Raw genomic sequence first — 14,160 nt, forward strand, 5'->3', positions numbered from 1 at the left:
AAAATGGATGGCAAAGTTTCCAACTTTAGGGGGAAAAACATTTAGAACAGATATGATACTGTTGCCCAGGAGATCTCTCTTAAACAAGATGCCCAACCACAAACACTGTCTCTATAGCAGAAGTAACTGAGTAAGTTACACAGTAGGTAAAAACTGGATTATCACTACTGTCCTTGCTAGTCTTAGTATTCAACACACTTATGAAACATAAGAATGCTTCTAGTTACGTAAGGATTACCACCAGTTATATTCCACATTACCTGCCTCAGAAGACGCTTTGGACTTTTCTCCATTGTGCTGATCAAGTGTAGTCAGACATCCAGATGCTCTCCTCACATCCCATAATTTCACTCTACTGTCAGCACTAAGAAAAACAGACTTGCATACATTAGGGAAATTGTGTGCACCATGGTTCAATAACTGCCTTTAGCCAGCCCACCTGACACTCACCCTGGGCCAGCAACTATTCTGAACTACTCGTCATGCAGTCACATTCAAGCCAATAGATTTTCATGGAAAGATTTTTAGGACAGACTTCAGACATTCATTTACATGAATTGATAAATACAGGTGGTAGACTACAGGCACCTAAGTTAAGAGAGAATCTTTGTCTACAATACAATATCTTGCTGCTTTGTCTACAACACAACATCCTTGCATAAATACACAGACTAGGAACAAACTTGCTAATTCTTCTGTTGATTAAACTGTAGCTACAGACTCCAGCATTGTCTGTAATAGTTGTCTGGGAACTCAGGCTCTTGCTATCACAAATCTATAGTATGACTGATACAGAAGTTGGCTACATACACGTAGGCTGGATAGGTCTATATGCTCTGTTGCCATACAGGGCTATCGCAGAGAAACACTGAGAGCTTACTTCTGTAAGGACTCAGTGGCTTTGTCTACATTACCAGGGTGGCAAAAAGAGGGAAAGACCAAGGTTCAGGCTTCTATGATGCATTCTGGTTCCCAGGCTGCATGCTCATGCTGTGCCTTTCCAGCAACAAAAGCTATGATAACTGTTGGTACTAAGTAGACACTTAGACAGCAACATTGCCGGCAGTGCACTTTGTATGGCATCTTGATCTGCAGCTTGATTTTGAGCATTCCCGTAGTATATTTCTGTGTGCACCACAAGACTCCCAGGTATAGATAGGAGGTAAATTCATAGAAAAGACCACTTCACATGCATTAAGTCACCAGTGTAGATGTATTTACTGAAACTATTTGGACAATTCCCAGCAGCTTAACTATCCTTTTGGAGGAAAAATAAAAAATGAAAAAAAAAAAAAAAAATTTGGTATCTCTTTGATCTACAACTGGAAAATATACCAAATCAAACTGCTTCTTAGATAGGCAGTCTTCTAACTGAAGTACTACATGCTTTTTCCTGTGTGTTCTCAAGTTAGATCAGTGCATTAATATCAGGAATATATATAGCATTGTCCTGGTTTCAGCTGGGATAAAGTTAATTTTCTTCCTGATAGCTGGTGTAGTGCTGTGGTTTGGATTTGGGATGAAAATAATGTTGATGACATACTGTTACTTTTAGTTGTTGCTGAGCAGTCAAGGACTATTTGGCTTCTCATGCTGGCCTGCCAGTGAGGAGGCTGGGGGTGTCTGGGAAGCTGGGAGGGGGCACAGCCAGGACAGCTGACCCAGGCTGGCCAAAGAGGTATTCCATACCATATGATGTCAGGCTCAGTATATAAACTGGGGGAGTTGGCTGGGCAAACACCACAGCTCAGGAACTGGCTAGGCATTGGTCAGCAGGTGATGAGCAATTGTGCTGTGCATCACTTGTTTTGTATATTCTTTTATCATCATTATGATTATTCTTTTTTTTTTTTTCCCTGTCTTATTAAACTCTCTTCATGTCAACCCACAAGTTCTACCCTATTTCCAATTCTCTCTCCGATCCCGCTGACGAGGTAGGGGGTGAACAAATGGCTGTGTGGTTGTTTTAGCTACCTGCCGGGTTAAAACATGGCAAGTACACACATATAAACTGACCAAAGCAGAACCAACTGTTATTCCTTACCTGTTCTGCCTCTGACAAAGCTAATGACTAATTGGTTCTTTTGTGCTCCTCTCCACTACAGATTGATTCCAAGAGGTATTCCAACTGAGTATGCTGACAACACATTACTTTGCCACAAACAAATATTCTAAGACTGTGAATAGAGGTATTGTTGAGGTCTGAGATGACTGTAAAGTGAGCAACAAACTGCAGGTAGTTAGTTAAAATATTCTTAACAAAGGCATAGAAAGAACTTCTGTAGTATAAAAGCCTACAGTTGTCCATTTTTGATGATACAGTTTCTACTGGCAAATCTTTTCTAGCCAGTTCTAATGAGCAAGGAAGAGCTTATAATCTTCTCTAGAGCATGAAACTGAAGCATGTGAAAGACACCAAGAAAACACGTCTCTTCTCTGACCATTCCAACCTCCTGCCAAAACTATGGCAGAGCTGAGCACCGTATAGAGGAATTTGAAATAACACATTTCACATGCATGCCACATAAATCCAAAAATACATTTTCCCTCTCCTGAAGTGATCACAAGCAAATATACAATTGTCTTGGAAAACAGTCACATCTCCTGATACGCAAGACTAGTCCAAATTCTTTTTTTAGCAGTACCAGTCAGTTTCTCCCCACTACATTTTCACTATCTCCATGTTGCCCACATTTGTCTTCGCAGATGGCAAAACTAAATTATTAGGAACTATATATAGGTCCAACTATAATCCTGAATTAAGTAATGGAGCCATAAGAAATATGTTTAACATGCAATTATCATAAGGCAACATGGCAACATAGGTAGATGCAGTTTACAGTTATATGACTTTGCAGCAAAATGTTTCAGGAGATGTCAGTAGTCAATATTTAATAAAGAAGTCATCACTTCTGTGATGGAAAAACAAGGAAACAATTTTTCATCTGCTAAAACAAACAAACAAATAACAGAAAATTTCCCAAATATGTTGAGGGAAGTGCAATTCTGGGGGTGTGCAAGGGTGTGCAACTCTGATATCAACTTATTCAAAATTCACTCTCAACTTATGAAACGGCTATTCCTCTCTGCAATTCAAAAGAAAAACAATGCCAACCATGAAACTGAGAAATACCACTTTAAAATCAAGAGATAACATATGCAAAAGCCATAGGAAAGCTAAGAGGATCTTTTAGACTGAAAATGGCTGGAATGGGGGAAAAAAAAAAAAAAGACCCAGGATTATCAACATACAATCCATGCTCACTGAATTACTGCAGCTTGGAAAGTTATTACCCATCAGCTAAGATACCTGAGTTATGGTCTTTTAACATAGTTGAGCATGATTAACCAGGATGGTATTTTGAGCTAAACATATTTTACTTTGTTATAAGACAGATTAGCAATGCGCACACTAATAAACAGTAAGAAGTAAGTATCTCTATAATGCTCTATTATTTTCCTATACCTTTAAATGCAATTACTATTTCAAAATTCTGAACAATGTTCCTATAAAATAAGCCTCACTGGCATAGCTCTTCAGGTTTAGTTTTTCTAGGCAGGATTTACAAAACTGTGAATAGGTTAAAGTAAATGATGATTAACTTTAACAGTGCATTTGAATTGTAAAAAACATGCATAATGAATATAGGAAATTTTACCATCTGACATTTTTAGTGCATATAACAGTCCAGCAACATCTCTACCTTGCTGTTGCCAAAATGTATTCATGACGTGGGGACCAAGACACTGCCAGTACTTCTTGCCTGTGACCTAAAAATTGTATAAAAAAGCCTATATGATTTTCTAGGAAAATATTTATATACACCATTTTATGTAAATAAATAAAAGGAAAGGCAAATACTTAGTTCTACAGGATCCACCAATCCAGAATCAATAATCTAAATTGTAATATGAATTTGAATTTTCTGAAAATATATTATTTTGGTCTAGAGGTTATTTCTCTTTCTTCTTGCTTGAGTGGGATTGCAGTGAGCTGAACACGGAGTATTACATGTGTATAACTTTTGATAATAAAGACAATTTTACCTATGCAAAACACATTATAGCACAGTCACAGCTACTGAGTTTACTTTAAATAGTTACTAAGTTTTGTGTTAGCACTGGTGTTTTCACTGCAGAAGGAACTTTCAATTTGTTTTTCTTCAAATCCTTTCAAATGTTTAATAAAAGGTATATTTACCTTATGTACTTAAGATTAAAACTTTATTCAGCTTATCCTCAAATACTTTTGTCATGAATTTTTCTCTTAATTAGGTCTGAAATATTAAGATATAAAAATAATTGTCTTCTGACCAATGTAATACCCAGTGCAGCTTAGTGGCAAGTAATACATATATACACACACACATATATATGTATACACGCACACGTTAAAACTTTGAAAGTTTTTAATCAAATACAGACAATAGGAAGCGTAACATTCTTAATTAAAAAGTTTGCAACCACGTTTCATGTAATAATATAAACACATTGCTGAAAAATAAACTAAGGTATAGAACTATGTTTTTGCTAATGCAACTTGTTTCTGGCACATCTTTGTTTTGGCGGTGTTTTTTCTGTTTTGTTTTAGTTTAAAAAAACAAACAAGAACAGGACCCCATATTGAATTTCCATGAACACAAAACCAATGCCTACACTGAACCATGTAATAAATAGTAATCATTATTGATTAGATCATGAAAATGCCCAAACATCTGTAACAACTGTTCATTAATTAATATTTGTATTCTCCAATTCATTAGCACTGGACTAACACTAAGAACCTTTTGCCACTGTGTAACTTTCACAACTGGCAATAAATAAATTAGTCATGTTACTTACAAAGAATACATTGTATACAGTGTTTCTCTACAGGACTTGTCTTATTCAAAGTAGTTATTGTTTAACATTTATGTTTCAGACTAAAAAGTACCCTGCAGAATATGAGAACAGGATCCAGACTTCAAGTCACAGAGCTGTACTTTGGGGCTTTTGGTACCAACTGTAACAAGAGAAACAAAAGACCGCTAAAAAAAAACCCCAGCATTTGAGAGAACAACAACAACAAAATCTTAGCAATGACAAAGAAATAGAAGAAAAATTCTAGCTGCATAACAGTTCACTGAGTCAGAGCAATGCGTTCTATCAACAGATTCACAGTTTTAGTCCAAGTAAATTTATGATATAACAAACAAAATTTAGAAACTTGGAGTAAGCAGGACAGTACTTATGAAACATAAAAAGTAAAAATATCTCCTGTTTAAATATTTTTTTTTTGCTAAACATAGTTAAATTGTGTACATATAAGCAATATACCACCACCACCCCTATTTATAAAATTTACTGTGTTTGGATCTAATAACCACCAAATACTAACTTAAATAATGAAAGGTAACCTAATAATAGCTAGGAATTTTCATCTAGAAGAGCAATTGATTGATGCATTATTTCAGAAGAACAAATGTCATTCTTATCAACATCATCTAACTAACAGAAAATAATTTCTTTTACCAATAACGTTATGTCTTATGAAGACTCAAATTATGTAAAAGTAAGACGGGGGGGAAAAAAAAACAACCCTCCTGAATATTACTTGCCTTTTACTATAACCCCAAAGCATATAGGGCATTTCTTAAAAACACATACATACCTGCTATTAAACAATGCTTTGTAGCAACTGGAGACATGTGATGGCTATAAACTGTTCCCTCAAAGTGAAATACATCTGCAGGCTGATAACAAAAACGTTGAATTAATCACAGTGCAAGTATGTTATTGGAATGTAAATCTTCATTATTAAGTATTTTTCAAGTAGCAGCTACAAATGAGACTAATATAAACATTAGTGTTTACATACTAACAATAACTCTCCTGATTAGAAACCAGATCACGCAAACATTGCAAAGTAAGTTAGTCTGTTTCCAAAATTTGAACAACTATGCCAGACATCAGAGATGACCCAAAAGAAAGACCAAGAAAACTGTCTAATCAGAAGCATGAATGGAAATTATTTTAAAATTTAAAAAACTAGCAAGAAAAGACAGCAAACAAGATGGGTATAATATGGAGATCGAAGTCAACAGGAAAGAGGCACTTAGACTAAATTTAGAAGCCCCCTGTCATTCACAAACATCATATACTATCTTCAATTCCTCAAAAAAACCCTAAATAAAATTACTAGATCCCTTGTGAGTGTTACAAATTAATGAAACATATTGGCTTGAATGAAATATAATGAAATTGAATGAAATAACTGGCTTTAATAACCAGTTACAACTACTTTCAGGTACAACTGATCTTTGTGTCTCATTCTGAGATATCGTATATTTAAAAAAACCCCACAAACCCAACCACAAATGAAACATAAAACTAAGCTGTCTTGTGCTTTCAAACACATCATTTGGCGGCAGAACAAGTCAATCAAGAACCTTCCTATGAACACTGTGTCTTTTAAATGATGCTCACAGAACTACCTGGAAAATGAACTGAACTTTGCATTTACAAGAAGATTTAGGAACTGCAAACACTGCTTCACGTCTCACAAACGAGAGATCTAAATTTTATTCTCTATTGTGCTCCTAGGATGACAGACTTCTTATTTTTTTTTAAATTCTTTCACTGTTCATGAAACAACATTCAAATCGCATCAGTGTAAATCAATTCATACATTCATACTAGAAACAGGATAAACTGCAGTCATGAATTCACAGATCAACAATTAGATGTGAGGATCAGTGTGTCAAAGCAACATAAAATTCTACAGAATCTATTTACTTTAATAAAGCCAATTACATTGGTTAGCATTTTTTAATGGCTTCTCTCACTCTCCATTAATTTTTAGAAATGGTGTCTACAGTGCTTACAACATCTGAATTTTGGACCTAATGACCCTGAATGCCAAGACCTTCAAAAACAGTATTTAGGCATTGGTTATTAAAAATAATTAGCCTTGCTGTACACTACAATTACACTCAACAATCCCCAGGAATGAACTTCAGAGAAGTCCTTGGTGGACAAGTTTTCATATCATAAATTTAACCAGATGTATTCCTGTTCACAGCAAAAGCAGAAAGCAATTGCCCCAAGCATTCCAAGCTCTCATACAGTTTAGACATTCAGGTCTTCAGAACCAGACAGGTACACACCAAAGCATGCATGAATGCCGAAACCACGCTACCCTTGCTGCTGAGTTTTAACAATTGGTTGGTTTTCATCATTCTGGATGCTTGGTCCTGTTGTGCTCTGGAAAAACTGCAGATGCGGAATGAATAATGTATATACAAAGAAGCCTGCAAGCTGCAGAAATTCTCTCTTACTTGTAAAGTATTTGTATCCCATATTTTCAACGTTTTATCAAACGAGCTGGATGTAAACATGCCAGTGTCATGAGGATACCACTGGACTGTCTCCACACTGAATTTATGTACATCAGGATGGCTCCTAAAATAAAGGAAAAGAATCCAGTTGGTTAAAGTCTTGATAATCATTTTATAATTGTCTTGATATCAGAAGACAAGTTGAAAACATAGTTTCAATTTTTTTTTTTTAATTTGTAGTGAAGTTTCCAAGAACTAGTCATTTTGGTGCCTCAATTTTCTATCAACCAATGGTAATTACCTTCAAGAGCCCTCATTTCAAGAATCTACAGATCACTTACCTTTTCAAAATATGGTTATCTGTGGTGTATCTCAAGTTAAAACACTCAGACTGAGGCATAAAAGGCACTGATGTCTTTTGAAATTTTTGACTTCTAATGTTTAAAGATCCAATGCCTAAAGTGAGGGCCTAACACTACAAACCATTTATGCTTGTGGAATCCCACAGTTTTAGAAATGGATCCACTGAAAAATACAATCACCTGTACAGTTAAAAAAAGTTTATTATTAGCTAGTAATTACAACTACACAGTTGTTGGAAATCCATGTATACTGAAGTCACCAGATAGCAGTGGATCGAGTTACCAGGAGTCAATTCTTTTTGCATTCAGAAATGAAGAAGGAAGAACATGAAACTTTCAACTCAATTATGCATAGTAACAAAATATAATATAATTTATAATACATTAACAGTGGTGGGAAGGAGGGACACCAGAGCCAATTATGACAGCTCCAGCATATGATTCAACTGACCAGGCTCTGAACAATACAGGTCATTTCACATACCTGCTAGGCCACTCATATCTGAGCTGGATCCACGTGGATCCAGCTTGAAGGCCCAAAACCATGCTCCCAGACTCAAAAGTACCATGCTGTTGTGAGTTAACCCTAGGCAGCTAAGCACCACCACAGCCGCTTGCTCACTCCCTCCCTGCAGTGGGATGAGGGGGGAATCCAAATGGCAAAGGCGAGAGAATTTGTGGGTTGTGATAAAGACAGTTTAGTAAGTAAAAGGAAATAAAAAAAAAACAGTCCACAAAAAAGAAGAAAAACAAGTGATGCAAAAGCAATCCCTCACCACAGGCTGACCAATGGTCAGCCAGATCCCAAAAAACGGCAACCTGTGGAAACCTCGCCCCCATTTTTATTGCTGCACATGGCATTGTATGTCATGGAATATCAATATCCCTTTTGTCAGTTTGGTTCAGGTGTCCCAGATGTGTTCAATCCCAGCCTCTTGTCCACGCCCAAGCCTATTTGCTGAGGGGGCAGAGTGAAGAACGAGGAACGCCTTGACACTGTGCAAGCACTGTTCAGCAATAGCTAATACATCAGTGTGTTATCAAGATTGGTCACAAATCCAAAACACAGCATCATACAAGTTACTATGAAGAAAATTAACTCCAGCCCAGCCAGACGCAGTACACATGCGAAAATAGTCCAACTGGCTCCATCTACAGCTAGTGAAGGGCTCACAAGATCACTTCAGCTCTTATCATTTGCATTGTTCTATCAAGCGTCCTGGCCTCCAAAACAATAACTATTGCAGGGATATCGCTGCGTAAAGGCAGATGCAGATCTTCTGTATAGATCTGGCACTACACCTAAGCTAATAAACCTTCCTGCTTACTTGGGTTGCTAGAAAGCACAGAAGCCATCACCAACAACACGAAGCAAGAGCTATTGAGCAACTGTTAAGCTTAGTTTTGTAACTCCTGCATTGCTTATCTCTGAGGCATACCCTAGAACAGCCTGTTACTTTGCCATGGTGCTAGAAAATCAACAGATACTGTGCATTTATTCAATAAATAATATGGGGTTCAAGCTAAAAATCTTCAGTACCTGCACTGGCAGGAAATCAAGGTTGACTCAGTGTGAACCTAATCCTGCAGAGGCATTTGTATGCGCTGTGTGGAAAAATCTAAACTCATGGAACTAATTATCCTGGTACAATAAATATAAGTGTACAACTGTATTCAGCCCTGCACCACAGCAATCAATTCTCCCATAATCAAGAGGGTTGACAAATGAACTAAAAAAAACTCGGGTTGCTCTGCAGGTATCACCTTTGGTCTGGCTAGGCTTAATAGTGGCCACAGGCCATTCAGCCTGGCTTCACATCTCAGGGCTGTATGTTATTCCCAGTTCATTCTATATGCAGCATTTTCCCCTGTTACTCATAATATCCCAACTTCTTCTACCAAAGAAAAATACAGAATTAATTCTATAGACAGTAAGGTCACTGCCATTCATTTTTCCTAGGCTTTTTTCCTTTTTTGACTGGGGGAAGACTATCTTACACACAAGCGTCAGCTACATATTATCTAGAACCTGGTACTGTTCAGTGACTTTCAAATGCCAGTTTTTGCCACAGGATAGCATGGGTCGTAAGAAGTCACGTAGATCTCTGTGTGCTGACTCCCAGCGGAACAAGAAAAGTTCTTGTTTTCTGCAATAGCGGTCCTACATTCTAGATGAGAAACACTAGGTAAATCACAGCCTATCATCAGGAATTATCTCCTCTGATGTTCTAAACTACCGGATCCTCAGCAGGGCCAGTTAAGAGTCTATTCAGAAACAGCTTTAAAAGGCCTCTACCAAGAGCTTATTCTTTAAGCAACTTCAAGACCACAGTTGTGTCATGCCCTGCAAACTTGGAACATAGGAAAACTTTTTGCAACATGTTATTAGGAGCCAGATAGTCAGATGGGAAGTGTTCCTTACTGGTATTTATAAATTCAGTTATGATGTCAAGAACTCTGCATGAATAATATTCCAATATCTGAAGCATATTTGTGGCTAATTCACTACAATAACTATTTGAAACATAATGGGAAGCTACATGAATACTGGGAATAAATTGTTGAGGCAAAAAACCCTGCTACTGTTACTTTAAGCAATAATAATAGTGAACCTATAATTTAAATCATGTCACACAACATCAGATTCTACTAGTACAATTTATGCCTCTACTCAACTGATAAGAAATAAAAGATACATCTGTGGAAATTATCACCTACTCAAAAACAAACTACCAACTAACTAGGGTCATAAACAATTTTCAAGTACAGAACATTTCTACTGACCTAACAGAATTTAATGACGGCATGATTTTAGCATGAATTTTCCAGTTTTTTGCTGTGTCTTCTCAGCATGTATTTCCTCAGCTTGCTGTATCTGCTTCTGAATTAATTTCAGTTTTGAGATTTGAGGATATATCATTGTTACTTGTTCTTAATAACAATTTTAATTAATTTTTTTCAATAATTCCCAGCCATCAACACTTACCAAATGCAGCTTACTTGCAGTAGATTCTGTACCTATCCATTTGTTTTGATGCATGTTCTATTACCCTTTTTCTTTCTTGTGGTCCAAGATACCATTTAGGCCTTTCATTTGTTATAAATTTGTTCTGTTCTTGTCAATCTTACTCATGAAGCTTTTAGACCTCAAATAATTTGAAGACTGGGAAAAAATAAGGGGAAAATGTAGCTACTAATCTTTCACACAGCAGGATATACCTTATTGTGAGTCTCAGTTAAAGTCCTAACCTATCAGATAACCTTACTATGTAAACGCAAGGAAAAAACAGCTTTTGCTAGAAGACTTAATGCCCATAATGGACAAATTTATACTGCCTGCAGGGAACACCTGATGAATCAATAAAGACTTTGAGTCTTTATATGGATCACACACAGCATGATAGTACCCTGTTCTTCAGAAAAATATGTCCTATTTTTGTCAGTAACACATCTGTCTTCATTCAAACATGTTCTTAAGAAGTTCTGTACGTGATGAACTCAAAACAGCTATTAGTAAAGCTGGGAGCAGGGAGAGGGGAAATAAAACCAACTGCAAACCTCTGTTAGATTTTTTTTTTTTTCCAAACAGATGAACAGGGTCATGCAAAGAGTATTCTCCTTTTGCTTAAATACATAATTATTCAGAGAGACATATATTATACGTATTTGGGGGGGATACAAGGAATATTTCTACAACAGTCCCCAAATTACTTTCTCATAGTTACTGGCATAGAGTAACTTTCAACATCAAACAATAAGAAAACTCACAGGTGAGGAACTGTGTATATATTTATATATACAATAATTATGTATTTATGAGATTGGAGTACTAACTCTGACTTTTTTATGGGGTCTACAGCAATACAAGCCCCTTTACTTTAGTTTCCATCCGAGTACAATTTACTCCATTTCAACTTTAAAATTGCCAAAGATCTAATCAAACAATATTAGAGAGTCATTGTACATATATCATAACTGTCAGAGTAGACAAATCAAGAAAAACCAATTAGCTCCTGCTACTTAGTAAATCACATAAATCTTCACAAAGTTTCTGGCTTTTTTTTTTTTGCATGTCAAAACCCATAATGCATCATGCTTGCCTTCAAAGATTTCTGGCACTATTTTCTGCAGTATTTTCATTCTAGAAATAAGAACACACATTAATTTGTGAGTTTAATGCTAATAACATGAGAGATATCAATACAAACTTTTAATAGCATTTTTGAGTACCTACCTTCCCACAGAACAAAGTGCTTTACATGTGTAACTTGGTTTTCTGCTCAAGTTTTCAAGGTCATAAATTACAATAACACCATCTGACCCACCGGATAACATGCTGAAAGTGTTAATAAAGCACACAAGTTACAATACTTATAATCTCAATATGCTCAATATAACTGAGCATTCAGCAAGAAACTAAATCTATATTACGAAACACAGTGAAGTGCTCACACACATTTTTACCAACTAAAGCATATACTTACTACCGTCCCTCGACAGGCTCAATATCAAGGGTGTTGACACCACTCCCATGTATTCTTTCCACATCTCTATCTTTATTTAATTCCAAACTTAGAACCCTTAAAACAACAATCAACAAAAAAAAAAAAAAAAAAGAAAAAAAGAAAAAAAGAAAAAAAATATATATGAACAATAAGATCAACAGAATTGTAGCATGTTACTATGTAACTCTGAACAGCTCAAAACGTAGTTTCATGCCTCCTCAATGCATTTAACCCATCCCCATAATTTTTTTTCAAAACTAAACTTGGACACACTATAACGGGGCTGGAAATAAGTCCTGTGAAGTGGGCAGAAAAAATATTTTATTCTTTATGCTGTTTGAAGGTAAGACATAAATATGTAAAATAGCCTCAAAGAAATAGCAAAATTGTTAACCCCAATTGCATTTGGGGTTAATATATAAGACAAAAAATGGAATGTAATTTGAAAACGCTGAGCAGAAGAGACATTAAGAAGCAGTTGTAGTAATTGCAACAAACTTTAGTTACTTTGAAGCTTCATCCTACTTGGAACTACGGACACCTAGTGGACAGATTAATTTCGTTTAACAAATTGTTTCCTTCAAGGAAACAATGTTTGTGTGTTCTGTTTTCTGTAACCTCAAGTAAAAACTACACTATCCACATGATGAAGCTTCCAACACAAACTTTTCTGAGCTGCAATTTAGTATCTCGTACCACTTAGTAGTAGCCTGTATCTCTAAATATTCTAATACGACATCATCAAAACATGAGGCAGATTGTGCTTCCTTAAACCATACTACCCGATAGAAAATTAGCCTTTACAAGATGATCAGTGCTTCTTACAGCACTATTTTGTAAAAGACACTATCAACAAATATGTAACTAAGTAAATAACTTGAAAAGTTGTAAGGCAGGGTGCCCCTAGTCAACTACAGCATGAATGGCAAAAATCTAGATGTGACTTCGCCTTAGGCTGTTACAGGTGGACTCCCAATGGTTGGTATGCTTCAAAAGCAGGAAGTCATTTAAGCTCTTTTAAAAGATGTGAAATATATTATTCAAGAATTTACCTAGAATAAGAATTCTGACATATACCTAGCTTAAAACATTTGAGCTCAAGACTGAATTTTAGTGAGACAATAAACCCCTTAAGTAAGGGTTATTGTTTTAAAATGTGACTTTGAAATGTAGATATAGATACAATCTATACTGAATACTACAGCTTATTTCTTTTTAAAATAAAAATTAAAATGTTTGGGAAGGGAAACGCTAGGTAGACAGTTGTCCAAGTAACGTATATTCTGCGCGCTGTGCTACCATTTGTAACACTGAACGCTACACAAGTGCTGAGGATACAAAATGTACGTAATCAATGTTGTCAAAATGCACACAGAAAGGAGCTTCCTGATTCACCAACATCCATTTCAATAGTAAACAGATTCTTTTTACAATAATACACCCACAAACGCTGCATCATTTTATGGTAAATCACCAAAACAAATCCTTCCTACTGATACAGCTGTGTGAGTAACTGAACTGATGCTGGCTTTATTGGATTTATCTTGAAGTACAGCTGCAAAACTGACCTCCAATAATGAACACATATTATCACATTATGACCTTTAGGAAGAATATTAATAAGCCTCTCTATGCAGTCTCCACTTTCCACAACACGTGTTGGGGATGTAATAAAACATCTGATTCTTCTGCAACCTGCTATCAGGCCAAGTTTTGGCAAGAGAGAGGACGAACTGATTGTAGGCACACAAGTATCACATAAAACTTGTTTCTTCACAAAGCTGCATGCAAACTGAAATAACTGGTGAAACCGTTAAGACAGCAACGTGAAAGTAATACTGAGGTACAGTTTATTCCCCTGTGCCCACCATTACTCAGCCCACCCCGGGCTGCTAATCCACACGTAAACAAAAAAAACCCAAACACAAACACTGGAAAGTGCGAGACAAGCACGGCTGACACGCGGGAGCCTCTCTC

At 36.3% G+C, this 14,160-nt stretch overlaps 1 protein-coding gene across 1 annotated transcript; it reads right to left on the reverse strand.

The window, feature by feature from the left end:
• Positions 1 to 260: 260 nt before the first annotated feature.
• LOC104614074 (DNA excision repair protein ERCC-8) lies at positions 261 to 12,254 on the reverse strand (the record flags this gene model as incomplete). Its single annotated transcript, XM_010294693.1, has 7 exons — positions 12,163 to 12,254; positions 11,913 to 12,014; positions 7,317 to 7,440; positions 5,651 to 5,732; positions 4,934 to 5,002; positions 3,705 to 3,771; positions 261 to 364 (listed from the first exon to the last, which is right to left on the reverse strand). Coding segments are annotated over exons 2-7 (547 nt in total), but the record flags the coding sequence as incomplete, so codon positions are not given.
• Between the last annotated feature and the right edge of the window lie 1,906 nt (positions 12,255 to 14,160).

The sequence above is a fragment of the Phaethon lepturus genome, unplaced genomic scaffold, assembly GCF_000687285.1.
Source record: "Phaethon lepturus isolate BGI_N335 unplaced genomic scaffold, ASM68728v1 scaffold2549, whole genome shotgun sequence".
NCBI classification, from domain to species: domain Eukaryota; kingdom Metazoa; phylum Chordata; class Aves; order Phaethontiformes; family Phaethontidae; genus Phaethon; species Phaethon lepturus.